The sequence below is a fragment of the Oryctolagus cuniculus genome, chromosome 8, assembly GCF_964237555.1.
Source record: "Oryctolagus cuniculus chromosome 8, mOryCun1.1, whole genome shotgun sequence".
Taxonomy (NCBI): Eukaryota; Metazoa; Chordata; class Mammalia; order Lagomorpha; family Leporidae; genus Oryctolagus; species Oryctolagus cuniculus.
Genome location: NC_091439.1, coordinates 108,734,562 through 108,759,627, shown reverse-complemented (window position 1 = coordinate 108,759,627; position 25,066 = coordinate 108,734,562). Strand labels below are relative to the sequence as shown.

The window sequence follows — 25,066 nt, the reverse complement described above, 5'->3', positions numbered from 1 at the left end:
CCCACGAAATCCAAGTCAACTCAACTTCCAAACTCTGAAGTTCCATTAAAAGCGTTTCTCCCTCCTCATGTTCTGCCTACTGCCCATTATGCCCATTGAGCAAATGCAGAGCAAATTAATTTGTTTTTCATCTTTTGGCAGGTTTCACAGTATTAAAGGAAAATAAAAGTGTTTTATTGATTTGATGGTAAATATGAAAGGCTTTGAGATCTATCCTCAAGTCAATGAATGCTCTAAGGGTATAGATCATCAAAAATAAAAATAAAGGGCTCAAAACATGGAGAAAGAGAAGGAACAGCTGTCATGTCACTGAGTCCTCTGGAAAGCAAACTTTCATGCTGAAGCTACCAATAAACTGAGAACACAGTGCACCACGGTACAAACAGCCTTAGTGGGGGACTTGCTGTGCTCAGGAAGAGGGGCGGCCCCACTCGGCCAGAACCAGCGTGAGGTCAGAGGAGGGTGTGACAAACTGAATCATGGGTCCCAGTCTGTCACACACGTGCACACACACACATGCGTGTACATGTCCTTTGACATGTAACTTTACAGTACCTCTTGTGAAACAGGGAGTATTCTTCTCCACTCAGGACTTCAGGTTTGCCAGGAAATTTTCTTTGGTCATAACACATTAGCAGATGTATCCCAGAAGTGGTGCTCAAATGCCTAGGAAGCCCCTCCTGGGCTTTGCCAGGGCCAAGTGGCACCTGATCCTGAGAGGAGAATGAGAACAGACTTAAGACCACTTGCCACATGAGGCAAAGCTGCCGGCTTCATGCCCATGAGCCCAACCTGCAGGCCTCCAGGAAAACCAACTTCAAGCAGCAGAGCTATCCTGGCAGACCCATGTAAAGCGAGAGGTTTTAGGGTAGTTTGCAGCTCACTATTAGTGTGGTGATAGCCAACCAGTGCCGACAGTGACAACTTAGATGCGTGACTTGAGCAGGATTATGCTGTCACTCACGGAATGGAAGCCTTTCCTAAAAAGCTGTTTGAGGAGCAAATCAGAGTACAGTTCCGGAGTGGTCGTCCGATAGCTGAGGGCTGTTCTCTCAACTTGGAATTGCAAATCATCCTTGCTCTGAAGATAAAAGGCCCTCAGGGTACTCCACACTCTTTTTAGGATTTTTTTTTTTTGACAGGCAGAGTGGACAGTGAGAGAGAGAGACAGAGAGAAAGGTCTTCCTTTGCCGTTGGTTCACCCTCCAATGGCCGCTGCGGCCGGCGCACCGCGCTGATCCGAAGCCAGGAGCCAGGTGCTTCTCCTGGTCTCCCATGCGGGTGCAGGGCCCAAGCGCTTGGGCCATCCTCCACTGCACTCCCTGGCCACAGCAGAGAGCTGGCCTGGAAGAGGGGCAACTGGGACAGAATCCGGTGCCCTGACCGGGACTAGAACCCGGTGTGCGGGCACCGCAAGGTGGAGGATTAGCCTATTGAGCCGCGGCGCCGGCCCTTTTCAGGATTTTATTTATTTGAAAGGCAGGGTCACAGAGAGAGAAGGGGGCGAGGGATGAAAAGAGGTGGGGGAGAGAGAGAGAAGGAGAGATCGAGAGATCGAGAGAGAGAGATCTTCCATCTGCTGGTTCACTCCCAGATGGCTGCAATGGCCAGGGCTGGGCCAGGCTGAAGCCAGGAGCCAGGAGCCAAGAGTTTCTTCTGTGTGGGTCTCCCACATGGGTGCAGGGGCTCAAGGACTTGGGCCATCCTCCACTACCCTCCCAGGCACATTAGCAGAGAATTAGATAGGAAGTGGAGCAGCCAGGACTCAAACTGGTGCTGATATGGGATGCCAGTGCTGCAGCTTACCACACTGCCACCGTGCCTGGTCCAAGGGTACCCTACATAGTAAAGAGAGCTTCTGGAGAACCACACCCAAACCACAGCAGCTGTAGCAACTGTACTGTGAGGAATAATAATATAACATCAACAATAAACTGCCTGCAGCAGAGGTGGTGTCTGTAGGAACTACTCAGACTTCAGCTCCATTCAGCAGGTGGAGAGGGTGCTCAGAGCGGTGGATGACAACAGCTGAGGAAGTAGGGGAGTTTGCTGTGACAGACGTAAGTTCCAAAAGAACCTGGAGGAGAGTTTAGGAGATTAAGAAACTGGGTCAGATGCTTTGGAGACAAAATGGAAGACAACATGGAAGTCCTGGGGCCAGGCCTTCTAGCAGATGTGGGGCCTATGAGACTGGGAAGGACAGGGCCAAATTCAAGCCAAACAGTATGGGGCCAATGACAACAGTCCCCTCCTGCTGGCCTCAATGTGTGGTGCCACTATGGGGCCTCTGGTAACGGTCCCCTCCTGCTGGCCCCAACGTGTGGTGCCCTACGTAGAAGCCTGCGTGGCAGGCCTCCTTCCTCTGTCCATAGATGGAGCTGGCAATGCAAGTGCAACAGCAGGAAGAAGAATTAGAAGAGCAAGTCATCACAGATCTGTTTCAACAAAGAGGAACCAGCTTAAGCAGGACAGTGATTAATGGTGCTGGATATTAAAACATATTGAATTGGTCTGGTTCTTGCTGTGAGCTGTAAAATTGCAAGCATACTTTTGGAAATGAGCTTTTACACTCTCATCTACACCTGAGCCTTAATTCTTAAATGAATCCAGAATTAAAACACATAAATGATTTAATTATATGGAATATGCATAAACAAGGTCCTTCTTAAGGATTCTTCCCCACTGTGGACATTAGTCATTGGCACAGAATGTATTCAGACTCGCTTCTGCTGAAAATTGCAATGTGACATTGAGTTGTTATTTATGAAAGATAATTATGTGCTATATTGCTGTTTCTAAATATAATATTTCTTAAGCCACATGTCCATGACTAGATGACCAGTTGATAAAATGACATATCATACAATAGATGTGTTTTAAAATGAGGTCTGTCTCTATATACCAATGAGTTATTATTATTAGAGGTAGAACATACGAATGCACACAAGAGATTACACGTAAAATAGCTTTTTTCCAGGGTCATTTCTCTCAAAGGTAGAAATATTGAATGTTCTATTTTTAAGTTTCTGTAGTCTGTCTTTTTCGCTGTGTTGAGCTGTAGTACAGAGGAACAGGGGTATATAAACGAAGTTCTTATTTGTCATGGTCAGCAGGCAATCTCAAACCTAATCAAAGGGTCTTACTGTCCTCTGATGAATCCCGCTTGTCCTTTACGCCTGTCTGAAACTCACTTCCTGCTGTTCTGGGCACTTCTGCAGTCCCTTATATTTCCTGTTTCAGGTAAACTGCCTTTGCAGCAGGATATCCTAGTTTACATCCAAACCAGCTTGAAGGAAGAACTGGTGACCTGGGATCCTGTAGAAGTCAGTCCTTGTGCGCTGACCATCAACAGGGACTCATTTTGGACTAAGACAAGAAATGCATTTCTTTGCTGGGGTGAGCAGGGATCCCAGAAGAGGAAGAAAGAGATGAACACGAGATGGCTTCCACACCCTCGCAATTCTAGGCTCTGGTTTTGAATAATGATGGAAAGAAGGTTGAACCAGAAACTGAAGGGCACAGAGAAGAAGCCCACTTGTCCAGCAACAGGACGAAAGATCACTGTGAGGACTGATTCTGTCCAGACACATTCCCAGGGCCGCAGAAGGAGCTTAACGAGGAGGCAGGAGCAGAGAAATGTGAGTGGCTGTGTTTCTCAACGTAAGCAAATACCACCTTGGGAATGCCTAAAATAAGGAGAGTGATTCAAGAGAGGAAATAAAGAGCTTTCATAGCTTGGGCACTAATGATAATAGATCTGTATTAACACTCAAGGCCTGGGGGAGGCCATATGGGACTCACACATACAACATTATACAAGGTATCAGGACTTGGCCAGCCTATCCAAGAGTATGGGCCCATAGCTCCTACCCTGAGAGGTTCTATTAAATGATCCCTATTTCTGTTCTTCTGGTTTTTAAAGTTATTTATTTATTTGAAAGAGTTAGAGAGAGACAGAGAGAGAGAGAGAGAGAGAGAGAGAGAGAGAGAGAGAGATCAGTCTTCCATCTACTGGTTTACTCCCCAAATGGCTGCAATGGCCAGGGATAGGCCAGACCAACACCAGGAGTGAGGAGCTTGTTCTGGGTCTCCCACATGGGTGCAGGGGCCCAAGAACTTGGGACAACTCCCACCTCTTTCCCAGACACACAAGCAAGAAGCTGGATCAGAAGTGGAGCAGCCAGGACTTGAACCAGCACCCATATGGAATGCTGGCATCACAGGCAGCAGCTTTACCTACTATGCCACAATGCCAGCCCCTATTTTTATATTTCTGACTACTTAAAAACCATGGCTTACTATCCCTATAGGTCTACTGTCCCAATTCGATCAGTATAGCTATAATAAAATACCTGGCATTTGTCGTTTATAATAAAAATAAACTTACTTCTCACAGACCTGGAGGCCGGAAGTCCACTATCAAGATGCAGGCATCTGGTGAAGGGCTTCTTGCACATGCAGAGGGTAGCACATGGTGACAGTGCAGGAATGTGTGCACTCAGTTCTCTCCTCTTATTATTTTTTTTGTTAAAGATTTTATTTATTCATTTAAGAGGTAGAGTTACAAACAGTGCGAGGGAGAGACACAGAGAAAGGTCTTCCATTCGTTGGTTCACTCCCCAAATGGCAGCAGTGGCTGGAGCTGGGCTGGCCAGGAGCCAGGAGCTTCCTCTGGGTTTCCCACATGGATGCAGGGGCCAAAGAGCTTGGGCCATCTTCTAAAGCTTTCCCAGGCCGAGGCAGAGAGCTGGATCAGAAGAGGAGCAGCTGGGACTTGAACCAGCACCCATATGGGATGAAGGCGTCACAGGCAGAGGTTAACCTACAGTGACTCAACGCTGGCCCCTCTCCTCCTCTTCTTATAAAGCCACTATGCCCACCCCCCACACTTCCTGCCACAACCTCATCTAATCCTAATTTCTTCCTAAAGGCTCTACCTCCAAATGCCATCAAAATATGCAATTGGAGATTAAGTTTCCAATACAAGAACTTTTGGGGGACACATTCAAAGCATTCAACTACACTTGAATTTAGGTTATAACTTTTTTAAGTTTGAAAACTATCAAAATACCTCATTTCTGTTTTTAAACTCAAATAACGTGGGTTAATGTCATAAAATTCATAGAACTTTTAATTTCTCTTTTAGTTTTGATCAAATTTTATATGAAACATCTTCACTTGACATTGAGACTTAAAATTATCCTATTTGGGAACATAATCAAAAGGGACACGTTTTCCAAAGACCCATGAACTGAGAATCCTTGAAAATGTATTTGATTTTAAGTTAAATAACTGATTATTCCTAAATAAAAAATAGTGGGGTCAAAAAGAAATAGAGGGGAGGACTATGGCGTAGTAGGTTAAGCCTCCACCTGTGGCTCCAGCATCCCATATGGATGCCATTGGAGTCCCAGCTGCTCACTTCCGATCCAGCTCTTTGCTTATGGCCTGGGAGAGCAGTAGAAGATGGCCCAAGAACTTGGTCTCCTGCTCCCACGTGGGAGACCCAGAAGAAGCTCCAGATTCCTGGATTCAGATCAGTCCAGATCCAGCCTTTGCCGCCATTTGAGGAGTGAACCAGCAGATGGAAGACTCTCTTTCTGCCTCTGCCTCTCTGTAACTCTGTCTTTCAAATAAAATAAGTAAATCTTAAAAAAAAAAAAAAGAAAGAAAGAAAGAAAGAAAGAAAGACAGACAGACAGGCTCAATGACTTTGCCACATTTCTCCATTCAGGTCCTGGGCAAAAGTGAGTCTTTCACTTAAATGTGTCATGGGGTGTATTGGAAGGGACATAAATAATGGGAACTGGGACTTGGAAAATGGCAAGCTGACTCAGCCTCTTGGAGCGTCATTCATTAGATCCAGCTGCAAGAGCTAGAAGTTATAAAAAGTGCACGTCCAGTTTCTTTTTCAGTATTAACACAGCACGACTTCAAACGTTGGTTCTGACCGAGCAACTCTTCTCTGCAGGTGCTTTTTACCCCTCTGTGACCTTAGCAAGCTGCTGGGGCCTCCGGAGACTAAACAAATTGCTAACTTAAAAATTCATTATGGTGTCAGCTCCCTTTCCAAAACATAAAATGCACTCTCCAATATCTGTGCTTCTGAATCCCCTGAAACCTTAATCTTCAAGGCCTCATGTGCTCAAATGACGCCATCTCTTGTCCATTATTAATCTACTGGATAGAGTTTTTAAAAACACACCACACCCCAAAGTCCGAAAATGAGAAGTGAAAATGCCACTACAAGCAAATTAATTTCCTGAAATGAGCAACATCAACAGTGATGACAAGGGTGATATCAAGGCAGGGGATTCCTCAAAGGAAGCGTGAAGTATTTAACTCTTCACATTGCACCGGCCAATAGATGGCGGCAAATGGATGATAAGATCCAGGGCATGAAGTCACTATCAGAAGTCCATGAACAAGAGATTCCATTGTATGCAGTTATGCAGATAATACATATGAAAATACCACGTTTAGGCATTACTTTGAAAATATAAATTTGAGTCATATGGGCAAAGTTCCAGACTTAATACAGAGAAAGCAGGTAGCTGCTCACCTTATCCAAAGACTTATCCAAAGACTCATAAAAAGAGCCCAGGGGGTCTGGCATTGTGACGTAGCAGATTAAGCCCCTGCCTGTGATGCCAGCTTCCCATGTGGGTGCTGGTTCAAGTCCTGCTGCTCCACTTCTGATCCAATTCTCTGCTAATGTGCCTGGGAAAGCAGCAGAAGATGCCCAAGTACATGGACCTCTGCATCCACATGGGAGACCCAGAAGAAGAAGTACGTGGCTCCTAGCTTCGGATCGGCGTAGCTCCGGCCATAGCGGCCATGTGGGGGGTGAACCAAAGGAAGGAAGACCTTTCTCTCTGTCTCTCTCTAACTCTATCTGTCAAATAAATAATTAAAAAAAAAAGAACTTTGCAGTCTTGATCATGATTAAGAACCAGATTTTCTTTCTCTGAAAGCTTGGGGACACCTTCCTAACTAAATTCAGTTCAAAGAATTTATCTAAAATTTAGTTCATGGGAAAATATTGTAGAAATGAATTAAATGGATGGAGAAATTGGAAGCTGAACAAAAGAAAAATCCATGGATTATTCATGGATAATGTTTTGTTCTTAAAAATAGCATTTTTTAATGATAACATATTAAGGACTGAATAAGAAATAAGCAAAATGACTTTATTTAAAGAGAGAATGGCTAAGACTATGACCTAACTTCACCTTGATGATCACAGCGTATCTGACGAGAGAAGGTGTCACTCACAGGAGTCATCTTCCTCATGCAGGAAATGGGAATTGGGGGAGGTGGAGCAAAGAGTGCCCAGCCCTGGTAAGACACAGGGTCTGCGGATGCGATGGCTCACTCAAGAGGTGCTCTTAGCTGCAGGGACTGGATTTATACCACGTGTCCCTCTGCAACCACTTACACACTTCACTTTAATTCTGTCTTCACTTAGCAATGCTCTGACTGTTAATTCAGTCTCTCAGGTACCCTGATACTGGAAGGATTCATTAAATGATAAAAAATGAATATTTTACTGACTGGAAAGAGTTAGTCTCCATTGAAATTAATAAATCAATAATTGGATTTATGTAACATTCTATTGTAAGTTAATATGAGCTTGTCCTCTCCTCCTCTTGTCTCCAGAGGCAATCTGGCAGGCACTGGCACAGAAACTTCTGGAAACAGAACTCCAAATCAGACTTGGACAATGGGACTCCATCTCCCTGCGAGTTCCCATGGCAGAAAAAGAGCCAGCGCCCTGAGTTAACTCCACTCCTGCAGGTTACAAAAAAATAAATATGTAAGAATACACAATCTACTTAATATCCTGTGAATTTAGTACTAGATGATACTGACTCAGAAATCAACTTTATAAATCAAAAACCAACATTAAACTTATTAGGCTGCACAAGTATAGACATCATATCTATCTTGTTTATTGTAGTCTCTAACATGCTATCTGACATTTTTAGGAACTCAATATTTTTTGAACAATAAAATTTTTAAAAAGAAGATTTAAAAAATGCAGGCTTTTTCCAGAAGATTAAGCCACTGATGAGATGTGATGAGTTTTCATATGACTATTATGCCAAGTGGTTTTCATCCCTTTGAGGAGCTAGTCATGAGGATTTTGAGAGGATAAAAAGAACTGTGAAAAACAGCTCAGTAACACAATCAGACTGCTCTTTGTGGCACAAAGTTATAAAGACCTAAAGTGCAAAGAGATAAAGCTGTTCCTGCTTTAATATATAAGAACAAACATTCAAATTACTTCCTATTTATGTTTACTATTCTGCTGAAGAAAAGAAACACCCGACTGTCCACTGTCTTTGTCTATTCTATACAGGTTCAGATATACTTGATCTGCAGTGGTGAGTTCAACAAAAACTTGACGGACAGAAAGTGAAGAGAGGCAACAGCCCAGAAAAGGTGATGAACACGGAGCGGGTGTGTAGCTGTCCCTAAGACACTTGGCGCTGCATGCTGGAGTGCCTAGGTTTGATGCTGAGCTCTGACTCCGGACTCCAGCCTCCTGCCAGTGCAGACCCTGGGAGGCAGCAGTGATGGCTCAACTTGTCTGGGTCCCTGCCACCCACATGGGAGATGTGAACTGGATTCCCAGCTCTCAGTCTTGGCCCAGGCCAGTCTGGGCCTTTGCTGGCATTCAGGGAGTGAACCAGTGGATGAGAACTCACTCCTTCTGTCTGTCTCTCTCTCTAATAACTAAATAAATAATTTTAAATGTGATTAACAGCTACCTTTATGTTAGCCTTACTTTGAGGGAACAGAGTGACAAACCATAGTAGCTAATTCAGGACACTCAAGCTGTTGAAATATCATGAACTGTTTAACATCTAAGTTATTCTTACGCTGTTACAGGGACAGAGTTTAGTGAGGTTATTAGGTGAAGCAAAATAAGCCACAAAAGGACACAGAGTGTATGATTCCACTTATGTGGGGGATCCAAAGGCAACTCAAAGAGGCAGAAAGCAGAACAGAGGTTACCTGGGGATGCAGGCAGGGGGAAATAAGCGTTAGTGCTGAATTACAGAGTACCATTTTGGGATGAGGAGGAGGTTCCGGAGATGGACGGGGTGGTTGCTCAACACTGTCAATGTACCTAATGTCACTGAATTTTATACTGAAAAACAATGAAATGACCAGTTTTATGTGATGTGCCTTTTGCCCAGTAAAATAAGAACTATCTGACAAGAACTAGCTGCCTGCTCCACTCTGAAGGCACAGCTCAGAGCGAGTGGGGAGGGCAGCAGCACGCTGAGTGCAGAGAGCTCCTCTTCCCACTGAGATGGCTGCTGGGATAAACGCCCTGAGTGCTCTGCCCTTGCGCTTCCTGAGCAGAGTCAGGACGCCCCTTCCTTCCCGGGAGCTCAGGACTACGAGCTCAGCCTCTGCTGCTGCTGTGGACGCACGGAACGGGACTTGCTGAGGGCCTGCTGGGCGCCAGCCCTGATCCCTTCACACAGCAGATTTCCTCAGAATCGCATCCAGCCCCCGGTGTTCTGGCCCAGGTCTGACTCTTCTGCCTCATTCTTCCGCAGCTCCACGCCCAGCCCCCTGCGTTCCCAAAGTATGTGCCTTCTCCCCTGCAGTTCTACACATGCACGCACACACGCGTGTGCCTACACATACAGAAGATTTCTTGTTCTACAGGTGGTTCCCTCCTGCCCACATCTGTCCCAGTCCCAGTCCTGAGACTGCAGTTTCTTCTCATGAACATCCCTTTATCAGAGCCTAAACCAGCGTTCCTTAAACCTGGTTCCACATTAGAGGATGATCATGCTAGCTTGCCCCTCGCCTTTGAAACTCAAGTTTACCATGGTATCCGTAAATCCTAAAACAGTATGAGGCACATACCAAGGGCTCAATAACTACCTTAGGTTGCTTTCTCGAGTTTTGCAACTCATTTTCATTCTCATTTACAGATAAGCCAACCAAGGCTTGGCCAGGCCAAGTCATTCATGCAAATTCACACAGCAAAGTCAGGATTAAAATCTGGCTCTCCAGCTGCAAAGCTCTGCTCACCGTGCAACACTGTTTGCAGACATCATGAATCAATGTCCCACATGAAATACTGGAAAGTCTGAAGTGGAGACAAGAGTGAAAACCACAGTGCACTGTGAACAGCTGGCCAACACACATCCAAAGATCATTCCATCTCTTAAGTACTTGTTGAGGACAAGTTTTTTGAAAATCCAGACCCCAGATGACATGTCCTGCAGTATGTCCTGCTGAAGAGGCGTAACCACTGTTCTCAGACCACTTACTTCTCAGCACTCAGAACACTCTTTCCTAGGACTCCAGTTCCAATAAAACCTGAAATGGTGTGGATGCATCAAGTTTCTGAGCAGAGAACAATAAAACAAAAATAGAAAATCATGAAATTGTAGTGTCCACTCTAACTTTCTTGGGCAATGACATCAGTCCTGCTGATAGCCACATTTTAGGCATAATCTGTAACACTTGTGTTCAAAATATATAACAAAGACCTCAAATTTCCTGTGGCTCCACATTCGCTGCCCTGCATTTGATGCAGTGGTTGGGATGCCACATGCCATGTCAGAGTGCCAGGGTTCAAGTCCTGGCTTCACCTTCAATTCCAGCTTCTTGCTAATGCACACTCTGTGGGGACAGTGGGTAATGGCTCAATACTTGGGTCACTGCCATCCACATGGGAGACCCAAACTGAGTTCTGGGCTTCTGGCTTTGGCTTGGCTCAGCCCCACCTGTTAAGAGTATTTAGGGAGTTAACCAGTGGATGGGAAAGCTTTCTCTTGCTCTCTTAAAAACAAACCTAGCTGAGACCAACACACTGCCTAGCTAGAACACAGCCCCACCATGGTGCTAGGTGCAGTAACATGGAACTGCTTTCCAAAACACAGAGTAGCTGTGGCCTTCTGGGACCTGCTCATGTTCTAAGATGGACCTCCCTTACTGCTTGGAGAGGACTGGCTGCCAGGTGGCAGGTGCCATGGGAGGGCCACCTGCTTACTTCTCAGTACTACTTTTGTTATGGAAAATTTTAAGCATATGCAATAATAGTAAGTAAACACTCCTACCCATGGATGAACCAGACGGTAAACACAAAGTGTATATGTCTGTGATTAAGATGATGAGTCAAGCTACAGAGCTAGGTTTGCACACGTGTTCTGGTGCCATACTGACAGATGGGCCATTAGGCATTAACTCCTGGCAAGAATGAATAGAGAGACCTTGTTTGTTATCCCAGAAACCAGGAAGTTTCACAACTATCTGTCTAGGCTTGCCAGGGCACTCTTTAAAGCTTACATGAAAGGCATATACCCATCATGGGAATAAGCCAGCAGACAGGACACCACGGTGGTTAGGAGTAGAAGTTTGAGTCAGGCACTCTGGAGGTGAGCCCTATGTCTACAGCTTATTAGGCCTGGAACCCTGAACAACTTGTACAATGAGTCTTAGCTTTCTTCTCTTACTCTGTGAAGGGGAGAGTATCTAACAGGGTATTGTGAGAAACAAATAAAATACTTACTGCAGCCCATATTCTTTCAAGTGCTCAATAAATAAGTGCTGGATACCGTAAGTCACAGCAGTTCCTGCAACCTTGTCCCACTCTCGTCTCTACCAACAGCCCCTCCTTAACAGCCAGTTCCCTAGGGTCCCCTCATAGCTCACAGTCAAGGCCATAGCCATCTCATTTACATTTCCTTCTCTCTGATTCTCTTACAGTCTATGGATGGCCAAGTGGCTTGTACAATCAAAGCAGCTCTGAAATCAGAGGTGCTTTGTCAGACTTGGTGTAGGAAACAGAATTTTTAATTATTGAATGTATTTATATCTTACCCCAACCCCCACTTGTTAAAAGTGCATAAAACACAGTGGTGAAAATAAATAGGTGAGGGGGATCCAAGGACAGGAAGAATACAGCCAGGAAAACAGAAAGGCCAGCCATAAGATTTTGCCAAATCATGTTCCAGGGATGATCAGGACAGAGTGCACAAATCTGGTTATCATCGACATCCTATCACTGAGAGAAAACAGGAACAGTGCAGCATTCGTATATACTGACCTATGTCTTATACCATGTCACTGTTGACACAGACAAGAAACTGAGGCTCTGGTGGGTTAATTACGTGGCCCAGAGCTCACTGTGGCAGCACTGAGATTTCAGCCCTGGTGGCCTGGATTCACGGCCATGCTTCAGGATGAAGCCATACCGTTCAGGTACACACAGATGAGGGTAAATCTTCAGTGCAGGGGAAGCCACATCCTCACTCTGAAATCTCAGTCCTAGGGAAGACAAAACAGTCTAACACAGCACAAGAGCTTCCAGATTTAGGGATTTCCTAGATTAGCTAAATTGTATTTTTAAAAGGTGGACGTGGAAGAATATGATGTCCAGCCACTTCATTTTTGTTTGTATGTTCCAAGAACATTGAAAACAACAGTAACTACCAGGGAGTGTCGACACCATTTCTAAAATAAGTGGCCTTGTGCCCCCAAACAGACAGAAGGTCAGAATCAGATAGAGGACGTTGGTGTTGAAGTGAGTGTGAGTTCAGCTTTGTGACCAATGTACACCATCCACCCAGTTCACACTGCCCCTCTGCTTGGTGCACTGTCAGTTGGAGACTGTCAGTGCTGCACAGCCCCGCACTGGAAATTCACTGACATGGGACAGCACCCAGGACCTAACACAGCCGAGACTCCACCCCCCTTGCTGTATCCAGGAAGGTTTCACAGTCAGCCCCTGAAGAAGGGGCTGGGCGGAAGCCTTCAGAGCATGGTTTCACAAAGGATGTGCACACTGTTCAGAGACACAATGATGCCCCTTCAGCGGCCAAGACACACCACAGCAGCCCTTGTGGTACAGCCATCATTTTAGTCATTTTTGTGAGAGGTAGACAGGCAGACAGAGCTCCTATCCACTGGTCACAACAGTCAGGGTAGGGCCAGGCTGGAACCAAGAGCCAGAAACTCGATTTCCTACATGGGTGGCAAGGACTCAACTATTCGAGCCATCACCTGCCACTGCCGGGGTTGGTGTTAGCAGGAAGCTGGAGTAACAAGCCAGAGAACAAAATTCAAGTTCTCTGGTACGGAACATGAGCACTTCACTGCTAAACTAAATGCCCTCCTCTATTTTTTTCAGTCTTGAATGAAACTATTAACTGTTAGTTTAAAATGCAAGTAAGATAGGCAATAGAAATGGCTCGAGTACATGGGTTCCTGCCATCCATGTGGGAGACCTGGACTGAGACCCAGCTTCTGGCTTCAGCTCAGCCCAGTCCAGCCCTGGCTGCTACAGGCATTTAGGGAGCAAACCACTGCGTGGGAGTGGATTCCTTCTCTTTTTCTCTCTCTCTCTCTTTCTCTGCCCTCCCCTTGTCTCCCTCTCTCTCTCCCTCTCTCTCTCTCTTCAAGGCACAGATACCTCTCAAATAAATTAAAAATTCTTATGCAGAACATGAAATGCATAAAGATGAATACCAGGAATGTTATTAGGTTTTCCAGGAGCTAACACACAGGCAGTCTTTTTCTGTTTTGTTTGGGAAAGAATTTGAGTTGCTTATAAATTTATGCTGAAACCCACTGGATGCTTTCAGAGGCTGAAGCAAGCAACTCCACACATTCAGGGAGTTTATTTACAATACCTGTTGTTCCTATATTTCCATTAGAATGCAATTACCCTGCTGGGGAAAAAATAAAGGTCACTGGGCTAATGGAACTCACCTTTCTTTTTTAGTCTATAAATAATAAATCAAATATAATATTTAAACTGAAAACCACATCCTATATCTCACTGTGTTTCTGATGCTTTTTTCAAGGATCTCTGAGTATATGGCACTCACTATGGTCATAATAGTGGCAGTCCATCAAATTCTCTTAGCACCGCCTCAGTGAAGAAGTACACAGCATACACCCATTACGTTGATATTCATCAATACTGAAATATCTGAGAAATTTCTCATGGTTATTTCAAATTAGATTACTGTACATTCTACTCTATACTTGAGGAGCACACCACAGAATGATTTATATACAGAAAAATCTCATGATCTTATAAGTATTGATAAAGGTAACCACTTTAAAAAATTCTAATCAAATACAAATTCAAGAACATTTTTCCCAGAGTAGACTCCTAACGGTACACATGACCACACTGATAAGGATAATAAACATCTCCAGGCAAGGTTCTGCTGCCACTGATTTCTCTGATGGAAAAAACAGAGACTTTGCTGCCAGCCTAATAGCTGAATAGGGCTCTCAGGCCAAAAGTGTCTAATCAATGCTCTCCCTTCAGTCTCCCCAAGGGACCGCCTAAGCAATCACTCCAGTCCCTGGCACGTCAAGCTTTGTAAGGCAGAGAAGGGAAGTAGGGCTTAAATAGCTTCAGAAAGCCATTTGTCTTGAATAATAATAATAAAAAAAAAAAAAACAGAGTAGCTGCTGTCAGCACAGGATCACAATCTTCAAACAGGCTGCACCTCTCATGAGATTCATATGATAAGTATTTTTAAATAAAAAGAGCATTAGAACCCTCCCCTGAGCCGGATATAAAAATTGTTAAACACTCCTAATCACTGCCCCAAAATAATAAAAATGACAAGCTCTACTTCCCCCGACACAGGCTGTGTTACAAAATGCACCGTGATCTCCAAACACGGGAATCACATGCAGCCCCCGCCCCTCTTGAGGAGGGGTTAAGCAGCAAGTATGAGGATACTCCAAAAGCTTCGGGGAAAATGGAATTAAGATGTAAGTTTATTTTGGTGCAAAAAAACTTTAAGTTTATGCACAGCTTTTTTCATATTATGCATTTTCCAAGAATATTTTGAAGACCCTCTCATAGTCACTTGATTTTTTTTTATTTCAAGAGTACGTTTGCTACCAATAGCAGATAATTTTTGTTTTATTATAATTAACAACAACTCCTACTATTTATTCAGTTTTGTTCTGCCAGATACTGATCTAACAGATACAACTTAACCCTTGACAACATCTTGTGTTCAGATGCAATTTGTTATCTGATTAAGACTGCTGATCTGGGCTGGCACTGTGGCATAGCAGGCTAAGCCTCTCTCTGTAGCACCAGAATCCCATACAGGTGCCGGTTTGTGTCCCCGCTGCTCCTTTTCCAATCCAGCTCCCTGCTTTGGCCTGGGAGGGCAGTGGAAGATGGCCCAAGTGCTTGGGCCCCTGCACCCACGTGGGAGACCCAGAGGAAGCTCCTGGCTCCTGGTTTCGGATCAGCCCATCTCCGGCCATTGTGGCCAATTGGGGAGTGAACCAGAGGATGGAAGACCTTTCCCTCTGTCTCTCCCTTTCTCTGTCTGTAACTCTACCTCTCAAACAAATAAATAAAATCTTTAAAGAAAAAAAAAAAGACTGCTGATCTATCAGCACAAAGCATCGAGACTCAACATTATTTATTCCATAGACACAATTTCTTTTTTTTTTTTTTTTTAAACTTTTATTTAATGCATATAATTTTCCAAAGTACGACTTATGGATTACAATGGCTTCCCCCCCATACCGTCCCTCCCACCCACAACCCTCCCCTTTCCCACTCCCTCTCCCCTTCCATTCACATCAAGATTCATTTTCGATTATCTTAATATACAGAAGATCAGCTTAGTATACATTAAGTATGGATTTCAACAGTTTGCTCCCACACAGAAACATAAAGTGAAAAATAATAGATGATTTTTTTAAATGATGATGAAATCAGAGCAGACCTATTGTCATGTTTAATCCCAGTGAGAGTCAAGTTGGGAATTGATAATTTCTTTTTTTTTTTTTTTTTTTTTTACAGAGGATCAGTTTAGTATGCATTAAGTAAGGATTTCAACAGTTTGCACCCCCATAGAAACACAAAGTGAAATATATTGTTTGAGTACTCGTTATAGCATTAAATCTCAATGTACAGCACATTAAGGATAGAGATCCTACATGAGGAGTAAGTGCACAGTGACTCCTGTTGTTGACTTTACCAATTGACACTCCTGTCTATGGCATCAGTAATCTCCATAGACACAATTTCATTAGGATTCCTTCTCAATGTAAATATTTTTGGCTTTGAAATGTATCTAGGTTTCCCAAAAAGGTTTACTTAACATAGTAAATGCTTTCAGGAATATCATCAGATACTTACTTCTTTATTTATCACCAGAAGCATTACATCTGTTTCACATACAACTGAAGTATGTCGCCTGGCATTAGTCAAAAGGCAGATTTCCTGAAAAATAAAAACAAATGTACCACTTCTAGAATTATCTCAATTCTGGTGTTGTTCTGATAATGAAGCCCTGGAAAACTTAGAGGTTATAAGTTTGCAGCATTTTAAGCACATTATTTTTTAAAATTAATCATAAAGGGGTAGATACTTGGCACAGCAGTTAAGACGCCACTTAGCTGAGGCTGACCCTGTGGAGTAGCGGGTAAAGCTGCCTCCTACAGTGCAGGCATCGAGTCCCGGCTGGTTCGAGTCCTGGCTGTTCCACTTCCCATCCAGCTCTATGCTATGGTCTGGAAAAGCAGTAGAAGATGATCCAACTTCTTGGGTCCTTGCAGGTGCAGGTTTGATTTTAAAAAACTGTTAGAAATACATGGCTTTTTTCTTCTTTGCCTTTCTCATTGAATGTGTTACCAATAAGACATCTGGAACCCATCTCTCATTTGTCGCCACTCTGGCCAGTGCCTTGGTCCAGTGTCCCCTGATCAGACCCCAGTCTGTCTGTTTCAGCCTCCACATCACTACCAGCTGTCTAGCGAAATTTTAATCTGATCAACTTCACCTTCTTAGGAACCCTTGGTGCCAGACTCTTTAGCAGGTTTTCTAATAGTATATCTTATTTCAACCGACATTTGCACAATGCACTCTAGCAAGTGCCCCCACTCCTCAGATCTGTCTACTCAGGGACTTTGAGGTTCTAGGATCTTCAAACCCAATGTGGCCATGACTAATCATGAAAGTGAAACACGTTTCATTCTTACCTGTAGGCTGTTCTCCAAGCTTGAATTTTATCCCCTCTACATAAAATCTTTGGCAAGCATAGATTTTCTTTAAAGAACCAAAAATAGCTCTTTGAGTCCATGACTGTTAGGTACCCTTTGCTACTTAATACTGCCAAAGTCACAGTTTCTAATGCATTTAGCTGGCCAATCACTCATCTAACAATCATTTAGAATCTTACTCTTGTATGTTGACAAACTACATCTTAGGCTACATGTTAGCTCTACACTGAAAAGAAGAACATGTTTTTTCCAAGCATTCCAATTATTGAAATATTTAATACTTGAGGACACATATTATATTAACACACAGATTACATAATTTACATAATTTTAAATTTTTTGAATGAAAAACGACTGAGAAATTGAGACAACACTTACCCCTATGAAGTCACCTTCTTCAAACTCACTTAGAATTTCAGAGTTGGAGCTTTTATTCTCGCTTGTGTTACTCGACACACTCTTTAAATGTCCAGCAAGAACCAAGCAGCATTCAAGGGGGACATGTCCTTGTCTCAGAACCACACTCTCAGCTTCATACCTGCAGAGAAGGAATAGCAAAACATTTCTCCTGCAAATAGCTAGTCTGAAATCACTGGGGAGAAACAAAACAGAAAACCGAACCCACCACCTTCATCTGTAAAGAAATTCGCTCTGGTTCAGCAGCCATTGTCATCATCTGCCGCAGACCCTGAAGGTAGGCATCTCAGTCGCCTTACCCACTGCTGCAGCATCAGTGCCCCAGGTGGTGGCCGCATCACAGAGTCGGCACCCAACATACACAAACTGAGCGAATTAACGAACAGGCAGAAGGCGGCATGCACAGCCTCAGGACAGAGGGTCTCCACACAGTGAGTTCCAGGGAGCCCTGCTATTTCACAACATACAGGCATTTCCTAAACCACCACTGCTGAACTCTGGGTGTCAGACAACAGTCCTAGCTTTCTGCGAGACAACTGCCATCCTTTCACAAAGACTTTTCTAAAAGTCCTATATTCAGGGAAGGGTCTGTAAACCTGCCCCCTCCTCTGTCAAGAGATACTTAGCCAGAGGTGGTAGTCAGCCCACCCTTGGTTTATAGAAACAGTCTATTCCTGGCATTAATGCATGGTAAATTTTAATGGACAAAAAGGTCTCTTGGGGCATTTCATAAAAAGACACAGGACTGGGGCTAGCACTGCAGCACAGCAATTTAAGCCACTGCCTATGATCCTGGTATCCCATAGAATCATGAGTTCAAGTCCTAGATGCTCCACTTCCAACCTATCTCCCTGCTAAAATACCTGGGAAAGCAGCAGATAGCCCAAGTGCCTGGGCCCCTGTACCTAGGTGGGAGACCTGGATGGAGTTGCTGGTTAATGGCTTCAGCCTGCCTGGACTCAGCCACTGCAGCCATTTGGGGAGTAAACCAACAGATGAAAGATTTCTCCTGCTCTCTCTCTCTCCCCCTCCCTCCTTGTCTCTCCCGCTGTAACTCTGCCTTTCAAATAAATAATATAAAATAAATTTTTTTAAAATGACACAGGATTTCCTTGCATCCTGGAAATTCTTATAAGCTAGATCTGGAATACAGCCCAGGAAACTATATTTGGTTCTCCAGCTGAGTTTGAAGAGGATCATTTTGAGAAACACCATGTCTGAGGCTAAGAGCAAACATTAACTTTATTGTTCTTATATAAGTATTAATTTCTGTGAAGACTGGAACAGAACATACTCTATTAAAATATTGGGAAGTCTATATGCTTTCAGATTTTCAGTTTGTAATAATTTCCCAGAATCCTTTCTTACCAGAACAGTAATTATAATTTCTATATTCCAAATTAAGCAAGTGTCATAGCAGAGAATGTTACTGAGAAGGAAGATGGCATTGTTATGTAGTAAAGACACTCTTATTCCTGCATCACCAGTAGGAAGTCCTAAATTCCAGCATTGGATCTGCTATGAATTAGCGAAATGAACTTGAGAAAAATCACTTAACCTCTACTTCCAATTCTTCATTTAAAAATATGAATAAATCTGTATCTACATACTTCACAATGACATTTTATAGGGAAACAAACATAAAATAGTTATTTAAATTCTTCAAAAAGAAGATATTTTATAAATAAAATATTGGGATATTTCCCTACTTTGGTAGGGAAGAAGATATTTTATTAAAAAAAAAGAAAATATTTTCTAAATAAAGTGTTTAAACCTACTTTAGTAAGTTTGAAAATATGAAGGAGAGTTAGAAGGAGGAAATCACCAACCAAAATTAAAAGATAATTAGGGGGCTGGCGCTGTGGCGTGGCAGGTAAGGCCGCCACCTGCAGAGCCAGCATCCCATATGGGCACAGGTTCAAGACCCGGCTGCTCCACTTCCGATCCAGCTCTCTGCTATGGCCTGGGAAGGCAGTAGAAGATGGCTCAAGGCCTTGGGCCCCAGCACCCGCATGGGAGACCCTGAAGAAGTTCCTGGCTCCTGGCTTCAGATAGGCGCAGCTCTGGCCGTTGTGGCCATTTGGGGAGTGAACCAGTGGATGGAAGACCTCTCTCTCTCTCTCTCTCTCTCCTTCTCTCTGTGTAACTTTTTCAAATAAATAAATAAATCTTTTTTAAAAAAAGCTAATTAGTTAGCTTGCCACAGTTCCATGGATGCTGACAGAAGGCACTATACTCCAGAGCCAGCAACAAAGTACCTTGTTAGCCAAAAAAGAATAGGAGGATCAACATAGTTGCATGGGTTCCCCAAGTCCCAAGTCCCACAGGGCAATGTGAAAATCTCCATGGAGTGAGGCGAGAATGAGTTGCAATGGAGGAACCTGAGCCTAGGAAATCTACTACTTTTATAACAAGCAGTGGGCAAGGCTTTTGTTGATTTGAAAGGAGCCCAGATGCAGTACAAGAACTACAATGCACTATCACCTCAGAACTATCAGGTGCATGAACAATCCTGAGAAGTGGCCCAAGTATAAGAACAAGCAAAACCCTAGAACTTTTGGCACATGTAGAAAGTCATGTAAGTGAACAAGAGGCCCATAGTAGACTGTTTGTCAACATACAGGTGCAATAATGCAACTGAATAAAAATTTAACATAGGGTTACACGGTTACTTAAACTATGACTCCCTAAAAATCCTTTATCCTATGGAAAAAGATGCAAGCAGATCTTTATAACGCTATTTTCACTGCTATTTGGAAAGAGGATCACAAGGTGAGAATGTGAAAATTGTAGAAAGTAGGTCAGTCAAGATAGCAGAACAGGGAAAGGAATACTGCTCTATGCTAGGGGAAAACAGCAGCAAAGAACTGGAGGAAGTGCATTTCTAGGGGGAGCTGGAGAGAAATCTGCAGTGAAAATGCTACAGAAGGAAGCGGGAAGCCGTGGATCAGTGTGGAAGGTGTAGACACGCAGCAGTGAGCATGGACACAACACAAAAGCCCCACAGCCGAGAGCTAGAGGAAGTGCCAGCTGTGTAGAGTGAAGTGAGGCCAGACTGCAGCAGCCTGTGCCACTGACAACACAGCTGGAGGGAGAGCCTGGCGAAGTACACTGTCTTCGAGTCTGGCCTGGAGCCCTAAAGGGGACAGGGTACCAGCCTAATCAGCTAAAAAAGGAAACATTTCTTTCTCCCCATGCCCCCAACAATGGTGCCTGACAACCAGCTGGGAGAGGGCGTGATTTTGACATTAGTAGCAGCTGTCAGCTCTTCTGCAGGCACCCAGGGACTGGTAGGGACAGGCACCATCCTGACAACAGTAGCAGCTGTGGCAGTGCAGCTGTGCACACCGGACAACAGGCAGGGAGAAGGCGCCATTTTGAAATCAGTAGCAGCTGTGGTGGCTCTTACGCATGCGTATGATCCAGGGATTTTACCAGAGGGAAAAATCCACATTCCCCATTGACTGAGTCAGGATGGGAAGACTTACGTGGGGCTGGGCACGCAGTTAGGACTGTGAGGTGCCCCCAGCCTCTCAACATATCGCAGGCTCCAGGGCTCAAACGCCAAGGCGGAGTACCTATGTTGTGGGCTAGGTTGGGCCTCAATTTCTATTCCAGACTCTTGCCTTTTACTCAGAGAAGCATCTTAAGTACAAGCACAAACACGACAAAGTTTATTCACAAAATGAGGAAAATACACACGCACTTGTGGGTTTCATTTAGGGAGAGTGGGCCAGGAAAGGTCAAGAGAGACTCTGAGATCCTGCTTGCTCTGAGTCCACGAGGAGAGAGGCAGCTTTCACTTTACCTGGCTTCTTATGAGCTTAGAATGGAAGTGTTTACATGGTACCGCCCCCAAGTCCTGGGTAAGGGAACTACTTCCCAGGGAAGGGGTCATCTGATTGACAGGTGGGTGGATATGAGCACAAGGAGCAGGGAGGTGGGGCTTCCAACATATGAACTTAATCTAGCTACCTGACTTGTCCCATATCATCTCCAGGCAGCTGGTTCCGGGAACATCTCTGACTCTCTGTGGATGGGATAGGCTAGTGGAGTAGAGTGGATCCTCTGTACCCTGTGACTGTAGGAGCATTGTGCGCTCAGATGGTAGGAACACTGTGACTGCACAATAGGGCACAAGGGATAGCTGGATCCCTGGGCAATCACTGTGGATGGTGCCAAAGGCTCAGACCTCCCTGGTTGCATGGGGTGAGTCATTGTACCGGGATCCGTGTTCACATGAGGACTGCACAGACCCTTTGTGCAGTTCAAGTGGCAGTGCAGGTGAGTGTTGCAACCACTACAGGCTAACCAAGGGCATCGATCACCTTGGAAGACAAGAGGTAAGTGTGTGATTACACCAACAGAGGTGATCATACCCTCTTCCCTGCCGATAATAGAGGTGATCTACCACACCCAATTTGGGTGTCATTGTGGATACTTGCCCCACCCTGCAGCACTGACCAGAGTTCCATGGCCACACCCAGCACAAGCCTCTGGGTATTCACTGAAAGAGCAGACACTCCACTAAGCCACAGAGGAATACTTAATGATAAAATCCATCAGAGGAGAAAACGAACAAATATTTCTAGAAATGCCTAAAAATAAACACAGAAATTTAAGATATAAGAATAAGGAAGATAACATGATTCCCCTAAAGGAACATAATAACACTTCAATATTAGACTGTGAGGGGGCTAGCACTGTGGTGCAGTGGGTTAATCCTCTGCCTGCGGTGCCAGCATCCCATATGAATGCTGGATCGAGTCCCGGCTGCTCCTCATCCAATCCAGCTCTCTGCTAGGCCTGGGAAAGCAGTAGAATATGGTCCACATGCTTGGGCCCCTGCACCCACGTGAAAGACCTGGAAGAAGCTCCTGGTCAGCACAGCTCTACTGTTGCGGCCATCTGGGGAGTGAACCAGTGGAAGGAAGACCTTTCTCTGTCTCTCCCTGTCATTGTCTGTAACTCTACCTCTCAAACAAATAAATAAAAATCTTAAAAAAAAAGACTGTGAAACAAAGAGATTGATTAAATGTCTGAAAAGAAATTCAAAAGATTAATCACAGAACTACTCAGAAGCAATGAGAAGCAAATTCACGAGTTAAAGAAATCCACACATGACATGAAAGAAAAATTCTCTCATGAGATTGAGATTTTTAAGAGAAACAAAAATGAAATATTAGAAATGAAGAATTCAATATGTCAAATAAAAAATACAGTAGAATGCCTTAAAAACATATTTGGTGAGGTAAAATAAATAATAACTGACTGGAAGACAAATCTTTGGATATTTCTCATTCAGACAAAAAAAAAAGAAAAATTAGAAAAATTAAAAACAATGTTGGAGATTTATGGGATGCTATCTCATGACCCAACACATGGGTCTTGGGAGTTGCTGAAGGTGTGGAAAGAGAGAATGGATTAGAAGGCCTTGTCAGTGAAATAATTACAGAAAACTCCCCTAATTTGGAGAAAGAAAGGTATATCCAAGTACAGGAAGCATGTAAAACTCTTAATTGACATAACCAGAAAAGATCTTCACCATGACACATTGTAGTCAAACCTACCACAATAAAAGATAAAGAAAAGATTCTAAAATGTGCACAAGAGAAATGCCAGTTTACTTCCATAGGATTCCCAATTGGACTCACAGCTGACTTCTCATCAGAAACCCTATAGGCTAGGAGAGAGTAGAGAGACATAGTCCAAGTCTTAAAAGAAAAAAAAACTGCGAACCCAGAGTACTGTACCCTGCAAAGCTCTCATTTATGAATGAAGATGAAATAAAATTCTTCCATAACAAACAGAAATTGAAAGAATTTGTCACCATTCATCCAGCCTTACGAGTGATGCTTAAGGATGTGCTACACACAGAAACACAGAAGGATGGTCATCATTATGAAAGAATATTATGGCAGAAATTTCACCAGTAAAACTACAAAGAAAATCCAAAGCAATCAATAGGAATATTTATGGAAAAATAGCAGGGCCAAGTTGTTACTTCTTAACAATAGCCACCTTGAATTTAAAGGCCTCAACTTTCCAGTTAAAACATATAGACTGGCTGAATGGATGAAAAAAACAAGACCTATCTATTTGCTGCCTGCAAGAAACATACATCACCAACACAGATACATATAGACTGAAAGTGAAAGGATGGAAAAAGATATTTCTTGCTAATGGCATTCAAAAAAGAGCTGGTGTAGCTATCCTAATAGCAGACAAAATAGATTTTAACACAAAAAAATTAAAATAGACAAAGGACACTATGTAATGATTAAGAAATCAATTCAACAGGAAGATGTGACTATAATAAATGTATGCACCCAATTTCAGAGTGCCTGACTATTTAAAACAAATGTTAATGGATAAAGGTATACACAGACTCCAATACAATAGTAGTGGCAGAATTCAAAACCCAGCTTTCATCAATGGGCAAGTCAACTAGACAAAAAATCAACAAAGAAACAGAGCTAGTCAACACATGGATCAAATGGACCTAACTAATATCTACAGAACCTTTCAATCCACAGTTGCAGAATACAGATTCTTTTCATCAGTGCATGGAACTTTTTCTAGGATAGACTATATGTTAGAACATAAAGTAAGTATCAGCAAATTCAAAAAAATTGAAATATAATGCATCTTTTCTGACCATAATGGAATCCAGCTGGAAATTAACAACTCAAGAATCTCGGGAAATAAGCCAACACATGGAGAATAAACAACATGCTCTTGAATAAATAGTAGGTCAAGAAAGAAAAAGAAATCAAAAAATTTCTGGAAATGAATGAAGACAATACAACATATCAAAACTTATGGGATACAGCAAAAGTAGTGTTAAGAAGAAAGTTTATAGCAATTGGTGCCTGCATCAAGAAATTGGAAAGGCAGGGGCCAGCACTGTGGTGCAGCAGGTTAAATCCCTGGCCTGAAGCACCAGCATCCTGTATGGGTGCTGGTTCCAGTCCCAGCTGATCCTCTTCTGATCCAGCTCTCTGCTATGGCCTGAGAAAGCAGTAGAAGATGGCCCAAGTCCTTGGGCCCCTGCAACCAACGTGGGAGACCTGGAAGAAGCTCCTGACTACTGGTTTCCGATTGGCGCAGCTCCAGCTGTTGCAGCCATCTGGGGAGTGAATCATCAGATGGAAAACCTCTCTCTCTGTCTCTACCTTTCTCTGTGATTCTTTCAAATAAATAAAATAAATCTTTAAAAAAATAAATTGGAAAGGCACCAAATAAATGAGCTATCAATGAATCTCAAGGACCTAGAAAAATAACAACAAACCAAATCCAAAATTAGTACAGGGAAGGAATAATTAAAATTAGAGAAGAAATCAACAAAATTGAAACCAAAAAACAATACAAAAGATCAGTTAAATGAAGAGTTAATTGTTTGACAAAAATAAACAGAACTGATACACTGCTGGCCCAACTAATGAAAGAAAGTGGGAGAAGACCCAAATTAATAAAATCACAGAATAAAAAGGAAATATAACAATGGATACCACAGAAAAAAATAATCAGGAAGCACTACAAAGAGCTGTATGCCAGGAATTGGAAAATCTAGAGGAAATGGATAGATTCCTGGACACATACAATCTACAAAACTGAA

General features: G+C 43.3%; 1 protein-coding gene across 1 annotated transcript in view; it reads right to left on the bottom strand.

Annotated features, from left to right (window-relative positions):
• Window positions 1–25,066, bottom strand: part of LOC103350800 (cyclic nucleotide-binding domain-containing protein 2) — a 115,238-nt gene that overhangs the window by 51,138 nt on the left and 39,034 nt on the right. The window contains exons 6-7 of the mRNA XM_051820266.2: window positions 17,410–17,569; window positions 16,169–16,252 (exon numbers count right to left, since the gene is read on the bottom strand). Coding sequence (XP_051676226.2) covers window positions 16,169–16,252; window positions 17,410–17,569 — 244 coding nt within the window. The remainder of the gene's footprint in view (window positions 1–16,168; window positions 16,253–17,409; window positions 17,570–25,066) is intronic.